The sequence below is a fragment of the Seriola aureovittata genome, chromosome 9 (genome assembly GCF_021018895.1).
Source record: "Seriola aureovittata isolate HTS-2021-v1 ecotype China chromosome 9, ASM2101889v1, whole genome shotgun sequence".
Taxonomy (NCBI): Eukaryota; Metazoa; Chordata; class Actinopteri; order Carangiformes; family Carangidae; genus Seriola; species Seriola aureovittata.
Window position 1 is genome coordinate 14,680,883 of NC_079372.1, and position 20,192 is coordinate 14,701,074.

The following is a 20,192-nucleotide window of genomic DNA, read 5'->3' on the forward strand; positions in this document are numbered from 1 at the left end:
AGGTAACGAGGCAATAATCGGCAGATTGATCATTTTAATATTCCATCCATTTACTTAGATTTGTGGCTGAAGGTTAAGATACTTATTTATTTTATAATTCATAAATATGATTGATAGCCTATATTATTAATATGACAATGCACAATTTCAAACCTCTACATAAATAACCACATCAATCTACTGTGTATAATTGATAAACACACAGCTACACAATTAAAGAAAAAAGTATTCCTGGACCAAACACAGACATGAAAAGAATGATGCGAGAGCAAAAAGACACTTGATGGAAATGTCTTTTGGGATTTTGTTGGCAGGAAAAATAATTGAAACACAGCTAAGTGAAGCTTGACAGTTAGCCTGCTACGGAGCTGGCTATCTCAGCAGTATCAGTTACCATGGTTACACTCTGGCTTTATCTGCCCTTATCTGCCTTGATGGAAAGGGCCCATGTGTTGTACTGAACTACTGAACTACTGAACTATGACCTCAGTGCTAAAACATTTGATTAATTCAACACAGAACTCCTAAACTTTATTGCAGAACTGTTGTACTGATATTAACCTGTGTACACAACAACATGACCACTGAGTGCATGTTAAATGGCAAATACAGATCATTTTTGGCTTAAAAAATGTCACTGCCTTGAAGCTCTGTGTCCTCACTGTCATTGGGAAAAGACCTGACTCCATCCACTGCCTTTAGATCATACAATGCACCTGTGTTACATCATGTTACATTACAACATATCTCCATCATTAAGTATAGTGTATTGTCCTAACAGGTAGTCTGATTGAAGTTGCATTGAGGCAGCAAATGGAAAATTAAAACATGTCTTCATCCATATGTTTCTGTTTTTCCCAACATCTTATATTCAAAGATATTAAAGAGTCAAAAGATGTAACTTCAGTAGCCTAGTGGTTGTGAGTATTTATCACCTGGGCTGTTTTTAGCAGATGTTTCGATGGTGTGATTTCACTACAGGAGCGCTGCTTGGACATCAGAGTCTAGTGCTGTTTTCACAGCAGGATCACCTGACTACTTGTAGCCTAAAGGATGTAAAAAGGGAGTTTGGATGATTGTTTACTGAGGACTCGCTGCTATGAACCTGATTCAAAACATTTTAACCTTTTTGTATGTTAAGATAAATTAACACCACCCATCATGTCATGATCATGGATCAGGTCCCTTTTCTTAAAAAATTAAAGTGGAACAGAAAGTGAGAGAAAAGATAAAGTGTCTCAGTGACATTTCTGATGCAAAAATTCATCAAAGATGCAAAAGTGCTGAAGAGGAAGTTTTTTTTCATGAGAACAGCGACACTCATTAAGTCAGACAGAATCAGGAGGGGGAATTCAAGGCTGGACATACGATCCTTATCCTGGACGGGAAACAACATTAAAAATATTCTTACAAGAATTGTAATATTGCAGTAAATTCTAAGATTAATAGTGCTCTGGTTAAAGAACAATGGGAGGCAGATCTTTGAATTCAAATGAGAGATGTTTGTTAGCAAACAGCAAAATGTAAATTGTCGACAGAGTTTATTAGACACTTGAGAGAATCGGTCGCTGTAAAAGTGATGCTTCAACAAAATGTATGTGATCTGGCAGAGCACTTTATCAAATAATATGGAATTTCATTTGTCAATATTCATGGTACTCCTCAGAGACTCCTAATATTTAATTTAATTCTGTAGGAACAGACTTTTCTTGTGTACAACATAAAAACATAAAAATGGGTAGATCAGACTAAATGTCTTCTCATGACTTCATTTATTCATTCATTTTTGTTTTGTGTGTATTTTTTAACTTGAAAGAACATGATTGTTTGATTTGAAATACATCTACACAAACATGCACTTTAAATTCTGAGAAATGTGATGAATGTGCCTGTGTTTTACAGCAACCAGAGGTACTACACCACTTGGGAACGACCCAAAATCTGCCAGCAGATGTTATCAGACTTGTCAGGAAAATCAACAGGTAAATCTGAAACCAAGTACGCATAACACGCACAACTTCATAAAAGGGCCAGGAAGCTTATTGTTAAATTTCAATTGACTTCTGTGAAAGACCAGAGTGAGGTCTATTTTGATAAACTTTATCATGTATTCATGTAAAATATATTCCCACTTCCTGAAATTAACATGATGCATCTTACAGAGCTCATGACACATTTATTTATTTACATGCACCAAAAAACACACTCCTTTTTTATTTATTTATTTTTTTTACAAAAGGCTCCAAAATCATAAAATACAAAATCATTTAAATTTTTTCTGAAAACCTAAATGAAAAGTACAAATTGTGACATGATTAAAACTGTGACATCACTGAGCTGCAGTGGACTGTGCAGGCAACAAAGTCCTCTGTTAACACTGTACACAATGCAAAAATAAATGCAAATAAGTACAAAATATCACACTGACTGAACTCGTGGAGATCAGTCGAAACCTGTCCAGGTGGAACAAGGCATGGTACGGCTCACAGCCCCATCACAGAGGGAAACACAGCAGCACCTGTTGAAGGAAGAACAGTGCTTTCAATCCACCGAGACGGTTTCTCTCGACGCCCTTCCAGCTAAACTCATTATCACTTAATTTACACAGGCCTACGTCTAAATCAACATTAGGTCGTACTTTTTGGGCTACCTTGACCATCTCCTGTGTCCGCATCGGGGACTTTCCAGTCCAGCTGGCGACCTTTTTCATAGAGCCCCTTCAGGATCTTCCTCACTTCGTCGTTCCCACCTCCACGACTCAGCTCCAGGTACTTCCTATACAGCTGCAGAGCGGTGCGTGCATCCTCTATGCTGTCGTGGGTTTCCCCTTGGATGTTGAGGTCTGTGAACAGGAGTTGCCCAATGAAAAGGACAATGAGGAATGATTAGTCACCGTGATTCCTACAGCAACATTTTCTGGCAGCACCAGTTCCCAATCAGGATTTTGGAAATTAACAGGGATTAACACCTTGACACTCCCATGCAAAAACAAACACCCCTTTGAATTATTCCTAGAGATAGTCGAGGGTGTGGACAGACCACAATACTAATTATTCAAGCTAGAGGTGAACAAACTGAGTCAACTCAATGATTTGTTGACTAACGGATGTTTAAATGGACCATCTGTCCTCAGATTTCTGACTTGAAAATGTCAGATGATCACTTAGCAATAAGGTGCGTATAGAAAGACTCTCCGCTTGCAACAACAAGCCTCTGCAAGCTGGGGGGTGGGTGGTTACTCAGTAACGACTTCGTAGTGTTCCCAAACTTTTGTATTAGTTTAATATTTTCCTATTTCTTGTGTTCATGAAATATAAAGTAACAGTGCATTAACATTTGAGTAAAGGCTCATGTTAATGTTTACAACAGAAAATAAACAAAATAAATGAAATGTGGAATTTGCACTGGATTTCTCACATCCCTGCACATGTTCAACTTTTTTCATTTTAACTGACCTAAAAAGTACCAGGCGAGAAACCTCAGAGAAATCATCCTCTTGCGGGGCAAATGGAAGAGGTAGACAGTGTCGATGACTTGGTCTTTGAGAACCTTAATAAGAGCAGAGAGAAAGAAACTTGAATCATGACTGCTCAAAGAGAAAATCTGACTGCAAACCAGGCAACAAAACAAATCTGACTTATAGCAGTTGTTAAATAACATACCAATAAATTAATGACCCGAAAGTCCTTCTGTAAGCCATGACCAACAAAGCGAACTCCTGTGTCGATGAGGAAGCGCAGCTTTAGGTAGGTGGACTTCAGAGTGGTCAGATGCTTTGAAGAAATCTTTGCGTCCAGGTCTCCTGGTTTGATGCCAGAATACTGTGTCAGATAGTCGACCACCTGGACAAGCAAACAGTCAGTGAAGGTTAGGTACCAGAACAGGTGTGAGAAAGCGCTGCACTTCTTCAAGGTTAATATTAGACTTTGTAGTTTGCAACATAACTAATAAATAGACTTCTCTATCAAGTCAGCAGAGGGTACTCTGACCTGGCTGCGTACAAACAAGAAAGAAGGGACAAGTAACCAATCATCTTGATCTGAGCACAATAAAAGAAGATGAAGAAATGTTCCTGTGATTCTTACTGTTTGTGCATCATGTAATAATTGAAGTGCAAACATAAAACAACACACTTCAACCTCTTTGCTCATTTGTGTCTGCTACTCATTTCACTTTCCTGAGTGGCTTGAAATGACTCCATGTCCTTCGAATATTTTGATACTGAATGAACTTCCGATAGCTTATCCTGCTTTCTTCAGTTTTGACTCGAGTGTATTATCACGCCTGTGAGTGCATTATCAACACTAACAAAAGGACACACTGTCTAATGACAATAAAGGTAACATGATAGAGGCAGTGATGGGAAAAGGTGTCCTCCCAGCATAATAATCTGGTCAAGTGTATTCAGTTTCTACAAGAGCAAAAATATTCCTCTAGACGTCATGTTTGCATTTATTTTCTGCTGTTCTTCTTTCTGCATCTTGGTGTTTTCATTCTGCCGCCTTTCACCTGCTCCTGAGTAGAGATGTAGTCATCGATGAAGGGCACGCCCTCGTTGGGCCCCTGACCCCTCACACAGGTGATCCTGGCTACAGACATCTGACTGGGCTTGATGGTCGACTTGGTGCCATCACTGCGCAGCTCTGCCTCTTCCTGCAGGCACACATTCATGAGTTAGGTTTATTTACAGTGTATTATCACATGAAGAAGATTTTATCACACACACACACACACACACACACACACACACACACACACACACACACACACACACATATATATATTCTTTTTTATTTTTTTCCACTGAGCACAGTCCAACAATAAAACCTTATTTACAATGAAGCTCATGAAGCCCCAGAGGCCTCAGTATGTTTCTGTATGTGACTCATAATATCTCACCTCTCTCTATGACTAAACTTCCAAGGTGAACACACAGAATTATTGTAAATATTCTAGCTTCTAAATATGGTTGGATGACATATCATTACTCATTATGGCAGAGTGTTCCAAGTATTCCCTGACCTATTACTTTATGACTCTCTCTGGACACGTTGTTTCCACTTGTAACCAGGTTACAGCTTCATGCAAACAAGAAAACCGGTTTCTAGAATAGGTGTAGAGGATCAGACAGACAGCAGTGTCATAACCCAGACTCACCTGATTGAGTGTGACGAACTCTGCGTCCAGCCCCACCAAGTCACCTGCCTGCGGCATCTCACTGACCATGAGGGGGATGAAAGTGGCGTGACTCTTCCTCTGTTTCCGAGCCAACGAAGCTTCTGTCAGCAGCACACTGGCGTCTATGGGATTTTTAACTGAGACAAACGGAAAAGCGAGAGTAGCTAAATGAATGCACCAAATACAAACCCGCAAGTAGAAAACTCAAGAGTTGATGTCCTAAAACTTACTGCGCAGGTCGTATTTGGTATGGTAGTTCCTTTTTGAATAATATAGGATGGCTGGAACTTTCCAGCTCACATCAAACTGTGCAGCTTCAGTCTTTGACAGAAGAAAAAAGACAATATTTTCACATGGCTGCAAACATAACATGTCATTACCATAATGTAAATAAGTGGTGAAATAATTACCTTGTCAATTGGCTCAATTAAGAAATCATTGAAAAGGTACCACTGCTGGTGTGTGACTCCCTGAAACAAACACATGTATCACGTTAAAGGTTAGTTTTCAAACACAGAATCGATGCGGCCCAGTGGCATGTCTCTCTCAGACCCAGAATTTTCTAATCTAAGATTCACTCACCTCTTTCCTTTGATGGTAGGTCTCTCCCACTTTGATGTGTGCAACCAGGTTTCCACCTGTGCGAGCGTCCAGGATGTGGGGCACCGTGACCACCAAGTCATAGAGAGAAGCGCCCTCCGCCTCTTCAGCAGCACTTAACTGGTGTGGAGACAATATGATGAGTCACTAACTACATGTCAAGCTCAACACCACAATGCAAGCCGAAATAAGATGAATCAGTTGGAAATGCTTTTTCCCCTCACCTCCTCTCCTTCAGGCCAGCTGCTGATCTCCAGCCCCTGACTTTTGCTGATGGACATCTTGAGAGTGAGAGGGATCCAGACGTGGCGCAGATCCTCTGCCCGAGTGTCGAAGGTGAAGCCCTCCATACTGCACAACTCCTCCCCACTGCACGAGTGTGTAGAGCAAATGGTGTTAAGACACATTCAACTGATACAAATGATGTTATTTGTAGAGCTGACATAATCAATCAATAGACAGAAAATTAACTGGCAACTAAATTGCTAATTGCTTAAATCAAAAACAAAAATATTCAAAGTATGACAGCTCCAGCATCTCAAATATAAAGATTTGCTCTTCTTCTCTCATTGTTGTCATTGTAAATCTTTGAGTTTGGGACTGTCGTTTGGATAAGAGAAGCAATGTGAAGAAATATGTGAAATTATGATGGGTATTTCCTCTTAATTGACGTATTATAAACTAAACAATTAATTGATTAATTGAAAAAATTAAGCAGTAATGTGATTCACGTGTAACCTTATTTCTTTGATAAAAAAGGGTCTTACTCCAAGCACCACTCGGTGGGCATTGGTGGGGGTTCCTTAGGTTTTGCAGGTTCCATCGCCTCTTTTTGCATGGCCTTGTTGAAGGCATACTGTGAAGGCAACGACAACCAAATAATTATACAATTCACATGACTAGAAACATGCAATTAAATGCAAGTGAATTTGAAACTTGTCATAAAACCCAAATGAGCGCCGTTTACCTCGGCCTGAACCTTCCAGAATTCAGCCTCTTTAGCACTGTTCACCTCACAGTTTATAACCAGAACATCTGGTAGACATCGAATGTTGCGTGTTTGCACCTACAGTGGTACACAAAGACATTATCACACTGCAAAATGGATTCAAATCAGACTACAAATGTATTATCTGTTAATATGAACTGCTGATTTGTCTGAATGATGGCTGTAACTCACTGTGGGCTGATACTTCTCACAGTTTTCACACCACGCCTGGGTGCTCTGCTCCAGACAGATGCTCTTCTTCAGGATCTCGGCAAAGTCAAACTCCTTTATTGTCTTTTCTGACGAGTCAAAATGACATTAATGTTGTTTAGTGTCAACAAACAGAGAGCTATTTCATCTGTCTTTGTGCAGATGCACAGCTCAGCCTACACAAGACTGTCCAAGCACACCTGGAACTCACCTTGAGAGTTCTGTTCAGGGTAATGCATGGTGAAGAGCAGTGTGAGGGAGGAGCGGACTGTCTCCTTGCCACAGCGACACAGGCTGCTGTTCTCAACTTCACATCCAAACAATTTTCCAATGGCAGACTCACCAGAGGAGCCCAGAGAACTGCAAGAAATGCATCATCAAAACAACACTAACAAATAAATGATCACATTTCCCTTAAGTTAAACTTAACTTAAAGCGTTGTGCCTCAACACCTCCAGATTGTAATGGGCTTTGTTCAGGGAATTATTTGATTCTACACTAACTGGGATATTGACATCTGTTTGTGTTTGTTGCTCTGACCTGCTGCTGGCACCTCTGTAGGCCTGCGGGCCCTCCTGCTCCTGTGTCTCCTGGTGGAGCTGGGTAAGGATGAAGCGGTTCCAGCTTTGGATTAAACGGCCCAGTCTGGCCTTCCCTGTCTGCTCGTCTGAGTCTGCCAGGATCAGGCCCAGCGCTGATGCCTCAGGGATTGTGCGAAACGCTCGGAGGAAGTTACTGGCCTTGAGAGGAAGAAAGAGGAGAAGTGGCATTGTGAAATCTGCATATTAGACAATGTGCAGCTACAACAAGATGTGGATAAAAATTTACATTTGCATTTCCAGTGATTCATTTGGCAGACATTTATAACACCTCTGCTTTGCCACAGGCATCCACCTACAGTTATTTAGAAAAAAAAAAAGGAAAAAAAGAAGCTACCTGACATGGATCTCCCCGTGACAAATCCAACATGTGGAAGAGGAAACCCAGCTCACAGGCCAAACAAAACTCCTTCTGGCACAAATGATTCTGCACTAGGCAACGGATTGGCTCCAGGAAATATAATACCTAACGTGAGAACACAAAACAGAGACAAACAAATCTGCATGAGTAAGAGAAAACTTTTAAATAACATTTCAAGAATAAATTTGACTGAACAAAGGAAGAGGAAAAGCACACTTAACCTTCCTAGTTGCTCACCTGGATCATGCAGTTACAGTAAGCATTGGGGATGTGAGGCTCCAGGCCAGCGAACAAGGTTCTGTTGTAATGTTTGAAGTCAAAGTCCTCCAGTCCAAGTTTTGAGTATTTAATTGTGACCTGATACAGCACAAAGATGTCTTCATCATACAGAGTTCAGCAATCAAAACCTCTTTTTTGTTGCACAGCAAAAGCAAAAAAAATTATCATAACACAAAAATCAACCAACGGTGCAATAAAATATGGTAAATCGTACCTTTCTGTACTTTTTGGGCACCATGTAGAGGTGTGGCTCTTCATCACGTCCAATTGGTGATTCAGGGACTTGGTTGTAATTATCATAATCAAGCTCCACGTCTTTAATCTTATAAGGAACCTGAAACCAGTGACAGAAAATTGATTTTTAATAACATGACACTGAACACAACAAAATGTGGATATTGTCTGCATCTAAATATAGTGGAAAAGACACAATGCCAAGGCTGTTACCAAAATACACCTTGTAGAAATCTGCCCATGTACTCAATTATTTAGTGTTTCATTCATCATGTCCCAAATGCTGAATTATGTCAAAACATATTTTTTTTTAACTGCACTTGTATGAAGTTAACTAATCAATGAAAACTATTTACTGTATTGTTTTTGAAAACATCCTCTCTTTACTATTAGTGCCTAAACGTCTTGCACAGTACTGTAAACTGTATGTTTTTACATGCCTGGTTGCGAGGGCGGGTACGAGGATTGGCTGCGTAACCAATGAACCCCACAGTTTTCATTGTGCGCAGGATTTCTGGGTCTACAGGAGGAGCTCGTCTGTTGGAGAGAACCATGTGTTTTAAATGAAAACCTTTATTAAATGGTAGCAGTGAACAAAAAGGGTTAGGAAAAATGTCTGTTGGTCAATGTTTCCAACTGAGTAATCAGACTATCTATGGCAGACCACATTCAAATTTGGGCACACTTAAACTGGTATTAAAGTACTTTTATTAAATCTGAGCAGCAAAAAACAAATCAAATAAAAAACACTTCAAGTCAGATTTTATAATCATTCCTTGTTGGTAGTAAAATGTGATTAAATTATTGGAGATGTGTCTCCGCTCTGACCGCTCAATTTGTTCCATAAATCTTTCCTAATGTGACCTATGAGTAAAGCACTGACATCACTTCAACAGAATTATTCAACCATATCACCAGAAAGGAGAAATTAACAAGTTCCACACTGTGACAAAATATTTTTATGGTCTGAGGAGTGAGATCATACATCTGCATTTTTATGCAGCTGCAGTTTGATATTTTGGTTTCACATTGTCAAGTTGCACCACCAGTTCTATATTTCTGCTACTGTCAACAAACCCCACTACAATACTAAAACCAACAATGTGTTAGTCTGTCTTTGAATACTTTCCAACTTCCTTATCACGGCTGCGGCACTCTGCCCCAAGCTCACTGGTTCCCACTGAAGACGTAAATCTCTGGGCACAAATGTATAGTTTCATTTTCAACAAAGGCTGAATTATTGCCTAAATCAGCTTAACAATATGGTTTAGAGAAACCATTACTCAAGCAGAAGTAAATAGATTATATGATGGGAACTGTGCAGGTGCATATTAAGTGCAGTGGTGATAGATTTGAGCTAAACTACAGTGTTCATGTTCAGGGTAATGAAGGGGAACATGTCACCCAGTGAAACCCTCATAACACTTACGTTAATTAAGGTCAATGGCCCAGAGGAATAAGCTATTATCAGAGATTGGCTACAAAGACAATATCACCAGACAGGTCATTTAATGTACATTTAATGTACATTTTTATGTGGTTACTGTAACCACCGATAGGTTCAGCATGTCTGAAATTGCAAATGTACCTACTCCTTACTCTCCTACTGCAATGAAGCTTTAGTGCTGTCACTCACTTGTGTGTTGCTTTGGATTAAAGCCCAGCTAAAGGAATCAATTAAAAATAAAATGTACAGATTCGATTTGGGAAACACCATAGTCATAGGTTCCTGGCCTGCTTGTTAGTGGGATGATTACTCTTATCGTGTGTAACACACTGTTAATTCATAAATCAGTGTTACGACTTTTATTTAGTATCATCACTACCAATCATAAGCAAATTAGCTATGGGTAATATACAAGACTGTATTACCTGGGGCTGGGTGTAGCCAGGGCTGTGGGCCAGTCTGACAGCAGCGGCTCAGTGCTGGTCAGCGGCATTGGGATGAGCGAGAGGGGCAACAGGTCATGGTTCCAGTCCAGCTGAGGCAGCGTGTCCACAAGGCAAGGCAGCGCAAACTCTGTCTCCCGAGAGTAGTCATTAAATGAAACCTCCGGAGCATCAGACCACAGATGCACACACCCCCCAGAGTCCCCGAAGGCCAAGGCTTGTTTGCTGGATGAGACGTCAAAACTCATGAGCAACTGGCCCACAGTGTTGACATGAAAAATGTCCGCCACATTGGCGAGACCAGTGGGCTCACAAAACTGGCATTGACCTGGAGAAAGAAACAGGAGGTAACATTTAATCTGTGGTGGGAATGGTTTCACAACACAAGTACTGTATGTGTAACCTGGACAATTATTTCCAAGGAACATGTACAGGTAGATGTAAATAGAAAACCTTTCCACTGTAATCACTATTTCAGTGTGATGCTAAAATATAAATCTTGGTGTTAGCATAAGAAAGCATGAGTCACATTTACTGACCAAGCTCTCCAAGTCAACAGACAGACAGACTGGTATGAATGAGACCACACATTCACTGACTGGTACCTGTCTGTGAGATGATTGCCAGGCGTGACGTGTAGGTAGGAATGAAGCGCAAGAAGAGGGGGTCCACATGCACTTGAAGTGGAGTGACGGCTCGCATCATGCGGAGGTCGTACACCATGAGAAAACGGTCGCATGCCATCCCATTCAGTCCTCGGCTGGAGAACCCGCAAGCGGCCAAAAGATTTCCATGAACGTCAAAGTCGGAGAGGCTTCCTGAGAACGCGTCAAACTCGTGCTCCAACTTGAAAGTACGCAAGTCCCGAAGGGTTACCTGGTTTGAACAGAGGGAGACCGTGAAAGTTGTGAAAACCAGAAAACTTTCAAATCTTTCACAAACAAGGTGAAAGGTTATCCTTACCTTCCCAGAAGTGTGCCCACAGAAGAAGAAACGACTGGTTTGACGCATTATTGCCACTCCTGGTACCTCAACAGTGAACTTTCAAGTATGCAACGAAAAAGTAATCAGTCAATCACTTGTTTTTAAGTGCGTTATTCTTATATTTTGTGGCAAATCAAGGTATAAGTATCTGTGGATGATTATAAATTTAAACCAAATGTCTCACCTTTTGAGTTTCTTGAACAGTATTCAAGTCAACTTCAACCACATAGTTTTGTAATCCGCCCATGAGTAACATATTGTTGTCAGTCATGAGGAGACTATGCATATCAGCTGCTTCCTCCATCCTGCACACATACATTAAAATAATCATGAACTTTAATCAATTACTTAAATGAAAAATTAAAATAATTTTACAGCTGTGGTTGTCTGCAGACATTTGTTTCTATCAATGTTTAGTGACACTTACGGATAATCAAACATGACAAGGCCCCCACGGGTGTAGCATTTCAGGTTGCACTTAGAGAGAAACAGCACGCCTGTTTCCAAACTCTGAATGTGTCGAATGTCATCTGTTGCGTGCACTTGGAAAGAAGAATACCGGCCCATTGTAGGTCCAAAGAATGAGGTTGCATGACCCTGGAGAGAAAAATAAAGGGAATAAACAGATGAAAAGTATTGCTGAATTTTCATTGAACTGGTGACAACATGCATGCCTCAGAAGCAATCTATACTCCATAATAATTAGGGATCTTACTCTGTGGTTTCCCATCCAGAGCATTTCCTCCTGAAGATCAAAATGGGTTGCAGTGACTGGGATGCCAACTTCTGAAACTACACTGTGGAGCTCAGAAAACATCCCCTCCATAAGGTGCACTGGCTCGGGGACTGTCACAGCCAACCCCTCTGGATCAAGCTCCACACCCTGCAGTAGGTTGGGGTTAAGGTGGGGGTCCATGGATGGCTCCATACCCGCCTCCAGAGTACCGTGAAGGCTGGGGGGGTACTCACCCATCCCCGCGTCGAGACCGTCAAAGTTCATCATGAGTACAGCTAAATCAACCTGCAGAGGAATAGCAACTTCTGTGAATACTATTACCACCCGAACTGGGGCTAGTACCACCCTGGCGAATAAACAAATTTCATTTAATATATCTCATTATTAGTCAAACTATCTATCAGCTCGTATCTTCAGGCATGTTTTAATGCTAGGTTTGGCTTGGCTAGCAGTAGCTAGCCCCGGAAGCTAACGTTAAAGCTAAGTGCTAGCAAATGCTCCACAGCCAAACCTACAGTGTTAATTAGTGAAATCTGTACTAAAGATACGCCAACGTTTCTTCACTTGCAGCAGCAGTGTCTTACTATAGTATACGGGCAGCTAGTTAGATGCCGTTTACTTTAGCTAACTTAGCTAACGATAGCATCGTTTCACAGCAGACTGTTGTGGCTAAACTGGGCCACACAAACTCAAATTCTACTCAAAAATAGCCATATTCCTGAAGATTATGTGTCACTTAGTTTCAAAGACGGAGAGTCTTAACGTCGATGTAAAGTTTACACCAACCTATTCTTGAAATACGATTTACCGCACAGGAGTCCATGCTCACTTCATTCACAACAATAACACACACAGGGAAAAAACCATATAGTGGTGCGTTCAAGAGCAGCTACACTGTTTTTGGTTTACTCCGTATGATTTCTGTCTACACGATTTGATTAAATTTGCACCACCAAGTACAATTTGAATATGAATGAAAAAGTGCATACATAGGCTACACAATTAAATGTTTTCTATTGTTTTTTCTTTTAATTATTGTGACATTTAATATATTTTATCCAAAAAGTGTGTGATATATTATTTAGTTGTGTAGCGTGTTTCAATAGCCTATATATGGAATTTGCTTGTATGGTCCTTCACAAATAGTGTTGTCTAAAGCCTCGGGTGAGCTGTGGTGAAAACTTTTCTTATAAGATATTTCATTGTGTAGCCTACGAATGCATTTATTTATTTATTTATTTATTTATTGATTCATTAATTTATTCTTATATATATCTACTAACATTAACCTGGTGATCATGTGCTTGCTAAATGTCACACTTTTATATCCTCTTAGCTTTTATTTTGACTTTTTTAAAACTTCACTTCCTGTCTGTCCGCAGCTCTACTGTTTGACGAATGAGAAATGAAAAAATAAAGAATTTGCAAGAAAACAAATTTGAACATTTGTTGAATTTGATTTTCTGGCTTTGTGTCTGGAAACAAAAAAAGGAATAAACCACGTGGTATGTTTTTTTTTTTGTTGTTGTTAAAAATCAAATTAAACCATGTGAATACGGTTTTTGGTTTCAAACAAAAATAATGATAAAAGGAATTGCCAAAAACCAAAAACGGACTGATTTTTATTGGTTTTTCGTTTTCTGATTCTGAGACAAAATAACAGTTTATCTGTTTTGGTTTTGAAACAAATAACAGATTTATGTTTTTTTTCTTTTTAAATTAGAAATGAATGACAAATTATCTGATGATACCCGGACCTTGTCTGACAATTGAGCTGAGAGTCTGCCATGTGCTCTGATGTGTAATTAAGGCAACAAAGAGAGTGAGAGGTCCACATAATTATTTTTGCCCTGGGACCCCCTACCCAAAAAACTACATACACTTGAGCATCAAAAGTAGTATCTACATTTCTTTTTTATTTAATATTTTGAGAGTGTACAATATAGTTACAAATGCACAAATGCATTAAAATGGTAATAATATAAACATTCAATTAAAAGGAGGGAGAGTGCTAGAGGTTAATAGTAATTCACAATATTGAATTCATAACATAAAGCCAGTATTTTTTTTGTTTAAATTCAGTAGCTACCTGCATTGTTTGGTGTTAATTTGAACTAGCTTCTAACGTTTTAGATGGATAAATAAATATCGTACCGGCTGGTCAATAATGCAATCATTACAAACCCTTAGTTACAGGTATATTTTTTATTTCTATATAAAAAATAACAGAACATAAATGGGAAAAGTATAGGAAGTGTGACCACATCTTATGTCTTCCCTTATCAGTTCTCTGAAGAAAAAAATTCAGCTGAAATGCAAAGGTTTTTCTCTGGTAGAGAACAGGGGCAGATGGAAAGTTTGTCCAATCAGTTGATTATCGCCCCGAAATGTAAAGGTTAATCTCACTTCCTCGGGACAGCCATAGATGTGAAACTTGATTAAACCACATCTTGGTAATTTGGTGAATTATTACTCGCACTGGTTTTGTCTATCTATCACACACAACACACTCACATCTAAATCATTTCAGATATCAGGTGATTAAATCAGTTCAAATGTTGATCTTATTGAAATATAAATAACCTTGTTGATTGTTTAACATGTTGTGACTAGGCTACAACAGGCGAGTCAAGTTTGTTTTTGTTTTCTTTGTTTCTTTTTATATTTATTAACAACCACCTAAATATAATGAGGTTGTTGTGTGACCTAATATTAACCAAACACCAGTTCTGAGTCTTCCTGCCCGCGTGTTGCGTGTTTACTGATTTGCACTCGGCATGAACTCACGTGAGGGATGCCCAGGAAAACCCTGCACTGAGTCACAGTCCGGTTTGGCACTTTTCAAAAACATTTAAAAGCCGCGCCGGACATTGAGGACTCATCATTCACAGGGACAAGCGCACAACAGGAGCCTCTGGACACAACTCAACACAGTCCAAAATGAATTTTTCTTTCGTGACTTGCGCTGCTCTTTTCATGCTTTTCACGGCTGCATCCTGCGCCCCAGCCGTGCCGCAAGATGCATGTGCGGCTGTACAGCACAGCTCTCTGGAGCTTAATCGCATCGCCAAAGCTGTATCAGAGAAGGTAAGTGTTTCTTTTTTTCTTTTTCTTTTTCTTTCTTTTTTTTTTTTGAGAATGTTTGGAATTATTAATGCAAAAATACACCCAAAATATCGGAAATAACTGTCATACAGCAGCTGGAAATAGCAAATTATAATAGATGTACTCTGGCATCATTAAGAATATTTCGCTTTAGATTTGATGTATAAACCGGAATTTATTGCTTTATGTCTTGATTATTTTATATAAAGTGGTGTACTGAGCATGTCTTGTCTCAAATGGTCTGTAGGCACGAAATGGATCCAAAGATGTGATCAATTTCAACATCTCACCTGAGTGGATGGAGTCCAGAGACAAGTGTGCTCCTGGGACACTCAGACATGAATCTGTGGTAAGCAACACATACTAACAATACGTACAAGAAACACGACATTAATGTCAGTCTATGCCTATTGTATCAGTACAAATGACTGTGGCATGAGAATATGCTTAATAGGCTAAGTGCAACTTGAAAAGAAAGTGGTTTTTAAGTTCCTCTCTCGATTTTCAGCATTGTACTAGGAAGATACTCCTAGTCCTCGAGAGCTACCTGTCAGCTGTGAATGATGTTGCTGAATTTAACAGCTGCTCAGTGTTTGCCAGCGAAGTGAAACCAGTGATGATGAAGCTGCAGAAAGACATGAGAAGATGTGTAGGGTCGAAGGGAGGGATGCATCACGAACAGGTAAGACCAGTTCTACTATAAGTCCAACAAGGATTTGGCAGAGACAGGTGTCATTTTCATGCTTTAGCCTCATATGACTTTGCATTAAAAGCTGTGTTTTATCATCAGACTTTTTTTGGCTCATGGCTCAGATATTCATGTTTAATGTTTTTTTTCTTCTCTCATTCTACTGAAGTCCCACAACAAAGAAAAGTCGTCTGAGTCCTCTGGATCCTCTGCTCGCTGGAAGGAGGCTCTGCTCTGCCAATACACCATGGACAGACTCTTCTCCTTCTCCATCCTCACCGCTCGTGTCTTTGCCGTCGGGGATCCGGCTCATCACGCGGAGGACTCCGCTCAGATATGCAAGCAGAAGCATTAAATGTTTTCGTGTTCGCTGACATGCAGCTGTGAATTGTACAAGAATCCTGTATTTGATCACATTGATCAAAAGCATCTGGTACAGCACTCAGTGGCTGATCATGAAGCTAGAAGTGTTTCCACTCTGGTTTCTGCCATGTATTTCCAATGGAATTATGATCTAATGTATTTATTTAAACTATATTTATTGCATTTATTTATTGATATTTAATTAAATCAATTTATGCTTTTGTATTTATCTCTCATGTTTCATGCAGAAAATATACAATGCCCTTAATAAACAATCATCAAACATATCATTATTACGTGTTGTTTATAAATGAGCATTTAAATATATATATAGTGATTGTTCCATCCACATAAAGCAGTCATGATAAATTATTCCACACTAAGGAAAGTTACAAAGGTACCTGCACTGACATACTCTTCTTTTGTTTCAATGAATTTCCAAAACAGCACCCAGACAAATGTGCTGAGATAAGGAGGAAGTTGTGCTTTCCTAAAATACTCCTGCTGCCCTGTGGAGATCCACAACTTCCGGCAAACTTCCTCCCTGTCAGTGTGTCTACTATCACAGATTTGTTCTCTTGAGCTTCTTCGCACTCTGATGATGCAACAATATAGTCTTAGTAATTACAAGGGGAAAAAAGGAAGGTGTCACGTTTAAAGGGGAAGAAGAAGTAGCATTGAGCTCAGTGTAAAGGCACTGGATTTTTCAACAAGGATGTTTGTTCTCAGAGTGACTTAATATCCAGAATGAATTCAACCTCTCATCATATTAAGCCCACATGAATCCTGTCTTTGTCCTGCTGCTGAAGTGTCAGAATATGTGTCATGACCATGACAGTAAAGGAGGAAATTATTTATTTGGCTCTTATCTAAAAACGGACTTTACAAAGTGCTTCCCAAGAAAGGTAAGAGGATAGTGATGTACGATCAAATAAAATGCACATACAAAAGGAAATAAATGCATACATAGTAGGAACAAGTCTGCAATGAAAGAACAAGAGCAGTATCAATGTAAGCATGTAACAAGACACACTAGCTGCTTTGTGAAGCTGAAATGCTGATTGAACAGAAAAAACTGTTAGAAGTGAAGTCTGAAACTTGCTTTTGATCTTTGAAGGTCACAGTGAAGTGAATGTAGTAATCATCCCAAAGGGGAGAGAAGGGAAGGTCTTTCTCAATGAGAAAGGTTTATTATGTTATCAACACGAGAAGCAACGGGCCCATCAGTACTGCTCTACAGTTTGTGTGAGGATGATGTTACAGTAACTCACTTGTGAAATTTTATGATGTCCTTTCACGTCAGATTTTTATTCATCCTGCAATACAGTTAGGGAGGAGTCTGATCGGCGACCCCTTCAGAGCCCTGATCTCAACATTTGATTTTTGTCTTACTGCACTTTGTTTGAAGCACTGCATAAAACTGCATAAAACATTTCCACAGCTCTCTACATGTCAATATAAAATGTCAGTATAATATTGATGTTTCAAGAAATTACGAACTCAGCAAACCGAAGTTCCGCATGCTGCCCCACACATGTAATCCATGGGTCATTGCTAGTGTGAATTTGACATCACTTCCTCATTTAATTTATTTACACGCTGCTCTGCTACTGGGAAGCAAACATCCCGGCATGCCAGTAACAGTATGCATGTTTTTGTTTTCATTCCCCGTGTATTAGTCACTCACCCTGTCAGAACTCATGACTTGAATTTATTTCATGAATGAATTTCCACGCTTGAGTTTATTGCTTCATTAAACAGTTAGTGCTCTTCAGTAAGATTTGATCTTAGTTTAAACACAGTTCAGTGCTGCTACTTCAGGGCAGTCATCAAGTCTATAGATTTTCACTGTTTACTCTTTATTTCAGCTTCTACACCAGAAAAACCTGTTTAGTTAAACTTCAGGATGAGTTCGCTCAAAGGCTAAAAGAGCAACCAACATCATTTTGTCTGTGAGCTCCACAATAATGATCTGCACTGCAACAAATTGGCTTCATAATCTTTCTATATTGATTACGAACAGTGTTGTTCAAGTGTATATTGCTTTTGATTTGTGAATTTAAACCACTCAGGGTAAAAAGCTGGGGCCAGAGGTTTCCTGATGCACAAACATAACGTTCAGTCTGGGGGTCAGGTGTCAACAACCAAAGATTTCTTATGCACCACAATATAGAGTGAAAGCTACCCCTTTAATACCACTGTTTCTATTGGGGCATGGCATATTACAAAAATCAGTGAGCAGTTTTGCTTCATGGCAATACTTGAATAACAGGGTTGTTGCATCTATGTCATGAGAAATCTTGATCTGTCAGGTTTTTATTTCACTGGATAAATTCAAAAACAACAGACATTGCCATCTGGTTATTCTATCCACATGCAGTTTCTTTATTGAGCTTTGAGAAAATGTACATTTGATATACGTATATTGAAATAAAACTACATACATCCTGAGATGAATTATAGTGGAGTAGAGGCATGGCCAGTTTAACATTTAGCCGTGAGGCAAAAACATGCTCTTACTGACCCCTCACCTATTGCCCTCTGAGCAATGTGGTCTGTATACACCTTCACACCTTCAGTTTCCCATTCAACCAGTAGTCCCATGCCGGAAAGAGTCTTTATTCTCAACAACTTTATTTACACTATAAATAATAAACCTCTTTAAACTAGACTTTGATCTACAAAATATGGTCACACAATTATCAAATAATGTAGGAGCTGCCTTAGTTGATATTGTATTTTCAAAGTACAAATTCCCTAAAACATTTGCAAATAATCAAATTATGAAAACCAGCAGACATTTAATTAACATGGGGCTTTAAGGCCCATGCAGAGTCTGAGGCCCATTTGCCTGGTAATAGAGCCTTGAGTAGTGGGATAAAGTAGCATAAAGTAAATACTGCTTTTGTTCAGGGCTATTTTCAGGTATGGATTTGGTGCTTTGGTGACTATATACAGCAGCAAGACAGTATACATGGTATTAACTCAGAATAACCATGAAAGCCCACCTTTATTCTAATGAAGGAACTTGTCACCCAGTAAACTTTTTGGACAACAATGGAACTCAATGGCACAGAGAAAAACATTGCATCAGGGTTTCGATGCACAGACAGAATATCATAAAAAAAAAAAACCTTACCCTTTAAGTACTTTCCAACATTGGTTTCAAACCACTTTTGACCACTACTATATGCCATTCAGTTTGCTGACCTTTGGACTGTTTGCACAATAATAAAAAGTGTCAGATATGAACATTTAAAAGACCATTTCATCACATTTCTCAACAGTATTGGGAAAAGTACTTAGAGGTTTTCCATAAAGTTAGCAATGCAACAATGTAGAAATACTGTTACAAGTAAAACAAGTTTACATCAAAATATGCTTTAAGTAGGTTACCAAAACTTAAAGTACTCATTATATTTCAGGATTATACTTGCTGATGCTGAGTAGAAATCAATAGTCTTGTCTTAACCTATAATATTACATAGTTGATTATATTTAGTATAACTGTAAAAATTGCAGTAGTACACTGTAAGAAATGCAACTTATAGGCCTATTCTTTGACATGAATTACAATTAGAGGTTGTTCAGCCTTACAAACTTCAACTATCAGCATTTAAAGTGAAATTGAAATTGTCAGATGGTCTTCTCTCTGGTCAAAACTCAAACAATATAAACCATGATGAGGAGAGGGGTGTCACTCAGACACTTCCTGCACCCTTCTTGTGTAAAGCACTTTGAGTGATATGGATGATATAGAAACACAAAGTACAGCAAAAGTTGTCATGAGGGATAAAGGTAAGACTTCACGCAATGAATACACAAAAGAAGAAAAATTCATGCTCATTTTGAATCAAGTGGGTTCAGCATAGAGACTGTCACAATCTAGTTTTAGGACCTTAATTGTTTTAGTTTGTATTGTGCCCTTCTGTTGTTAAGTTATGTTTTAAATAATTGCTTTCCTTTTTTTTCTATGT

At 39.2% G+C, this 20,192-nt stretch overlaps 1 protein-coding gene across 2 annotated transcripts; it reads right to left on the bottom strand.

Annotated features, from left to right (window-relative positions):
• Positions 1–2,206: 2,206 nt before the first annotated feature.
• pan2 (poly(A) specific ribonuclease subunit PAN2) lies at positions 2,207–12,932 on the bottom strand. Of its 2 annotated transcripts, none has more exons than XM_056384056.1 (26): positions 12,846–12,932; positions 12,039–12,344; positions 11,751–11,920; positions 11,508–11,628; positions 11,303–11,380; positions 10,945–11,215; positions 10,322–10,667; positions 8,890–8,986; positions 8,430–8,549; positions 8,174–8,293; positions 7,913–8,041; positions 7,517–7,716; positions 7,188–7,336; positions 6,959–7,065; positions 6,746–6,844; positions 6,546–6,634; positions 6,003–6,147; positions 5,761–5,898; positions 5,589–5,648; positions 5,409–5,499; positions 5,158–5,315; positions 4,510–4,653; positions 3,663–3,842; positions 3,456–3,549; positions 2,651–2,842; positions 2,207–2,518 (listed from the first exon to the last, which is right to left on the bottom strand). In XM_056384056.1, the coding sequence occupies exons 2-26, from the start codon at positions 12,324–12,326 to the stop codon at positions 2,484–2,486; spliced, it is 3,621 nt and encodes a 1,206-aa protein (XP_056240031.1). In that variant the 5' UTR covers positions 12,327–12,344; positions 12,846–12,932; the 3' UTR covers positions 2,207–2,483. The 2 variants fall into 2 exon arrangements, with proteins under 2 accessions (XP_056240031.1, XP_056240030.1); XM_056384055.1 differs by having other exon boundaries at positions 2,639–2,842.
• Positions 12,933–20,192: the final 7,260 nt, after the last annotated feature.

Bases quoted from the DNA above. Each gene is read 5' to 3' on its own strand.
- pan2 (XM_056384055.1), bottom strand. From the start codon at position 12,326: ATGATGAACTTTGACGGTCTCGACGCGGGGATGGGTGAGTACCCCCCC. The intron at 8,550-8,889 runs GCATGTAAAAAC...CACTGGTTTCAG, and splicing joins GTACCCGCCCTCGCAACCAG to GTTCCTTATAAGATTAAAGA. The intron at 2,519-2,638 runs GTACGACCTAAT...TTCCTTCAACAG, and splicing joins TGGTCAAGGTAGCCCAAAAA to GTGCTGCTGTGTTTCCCTCT.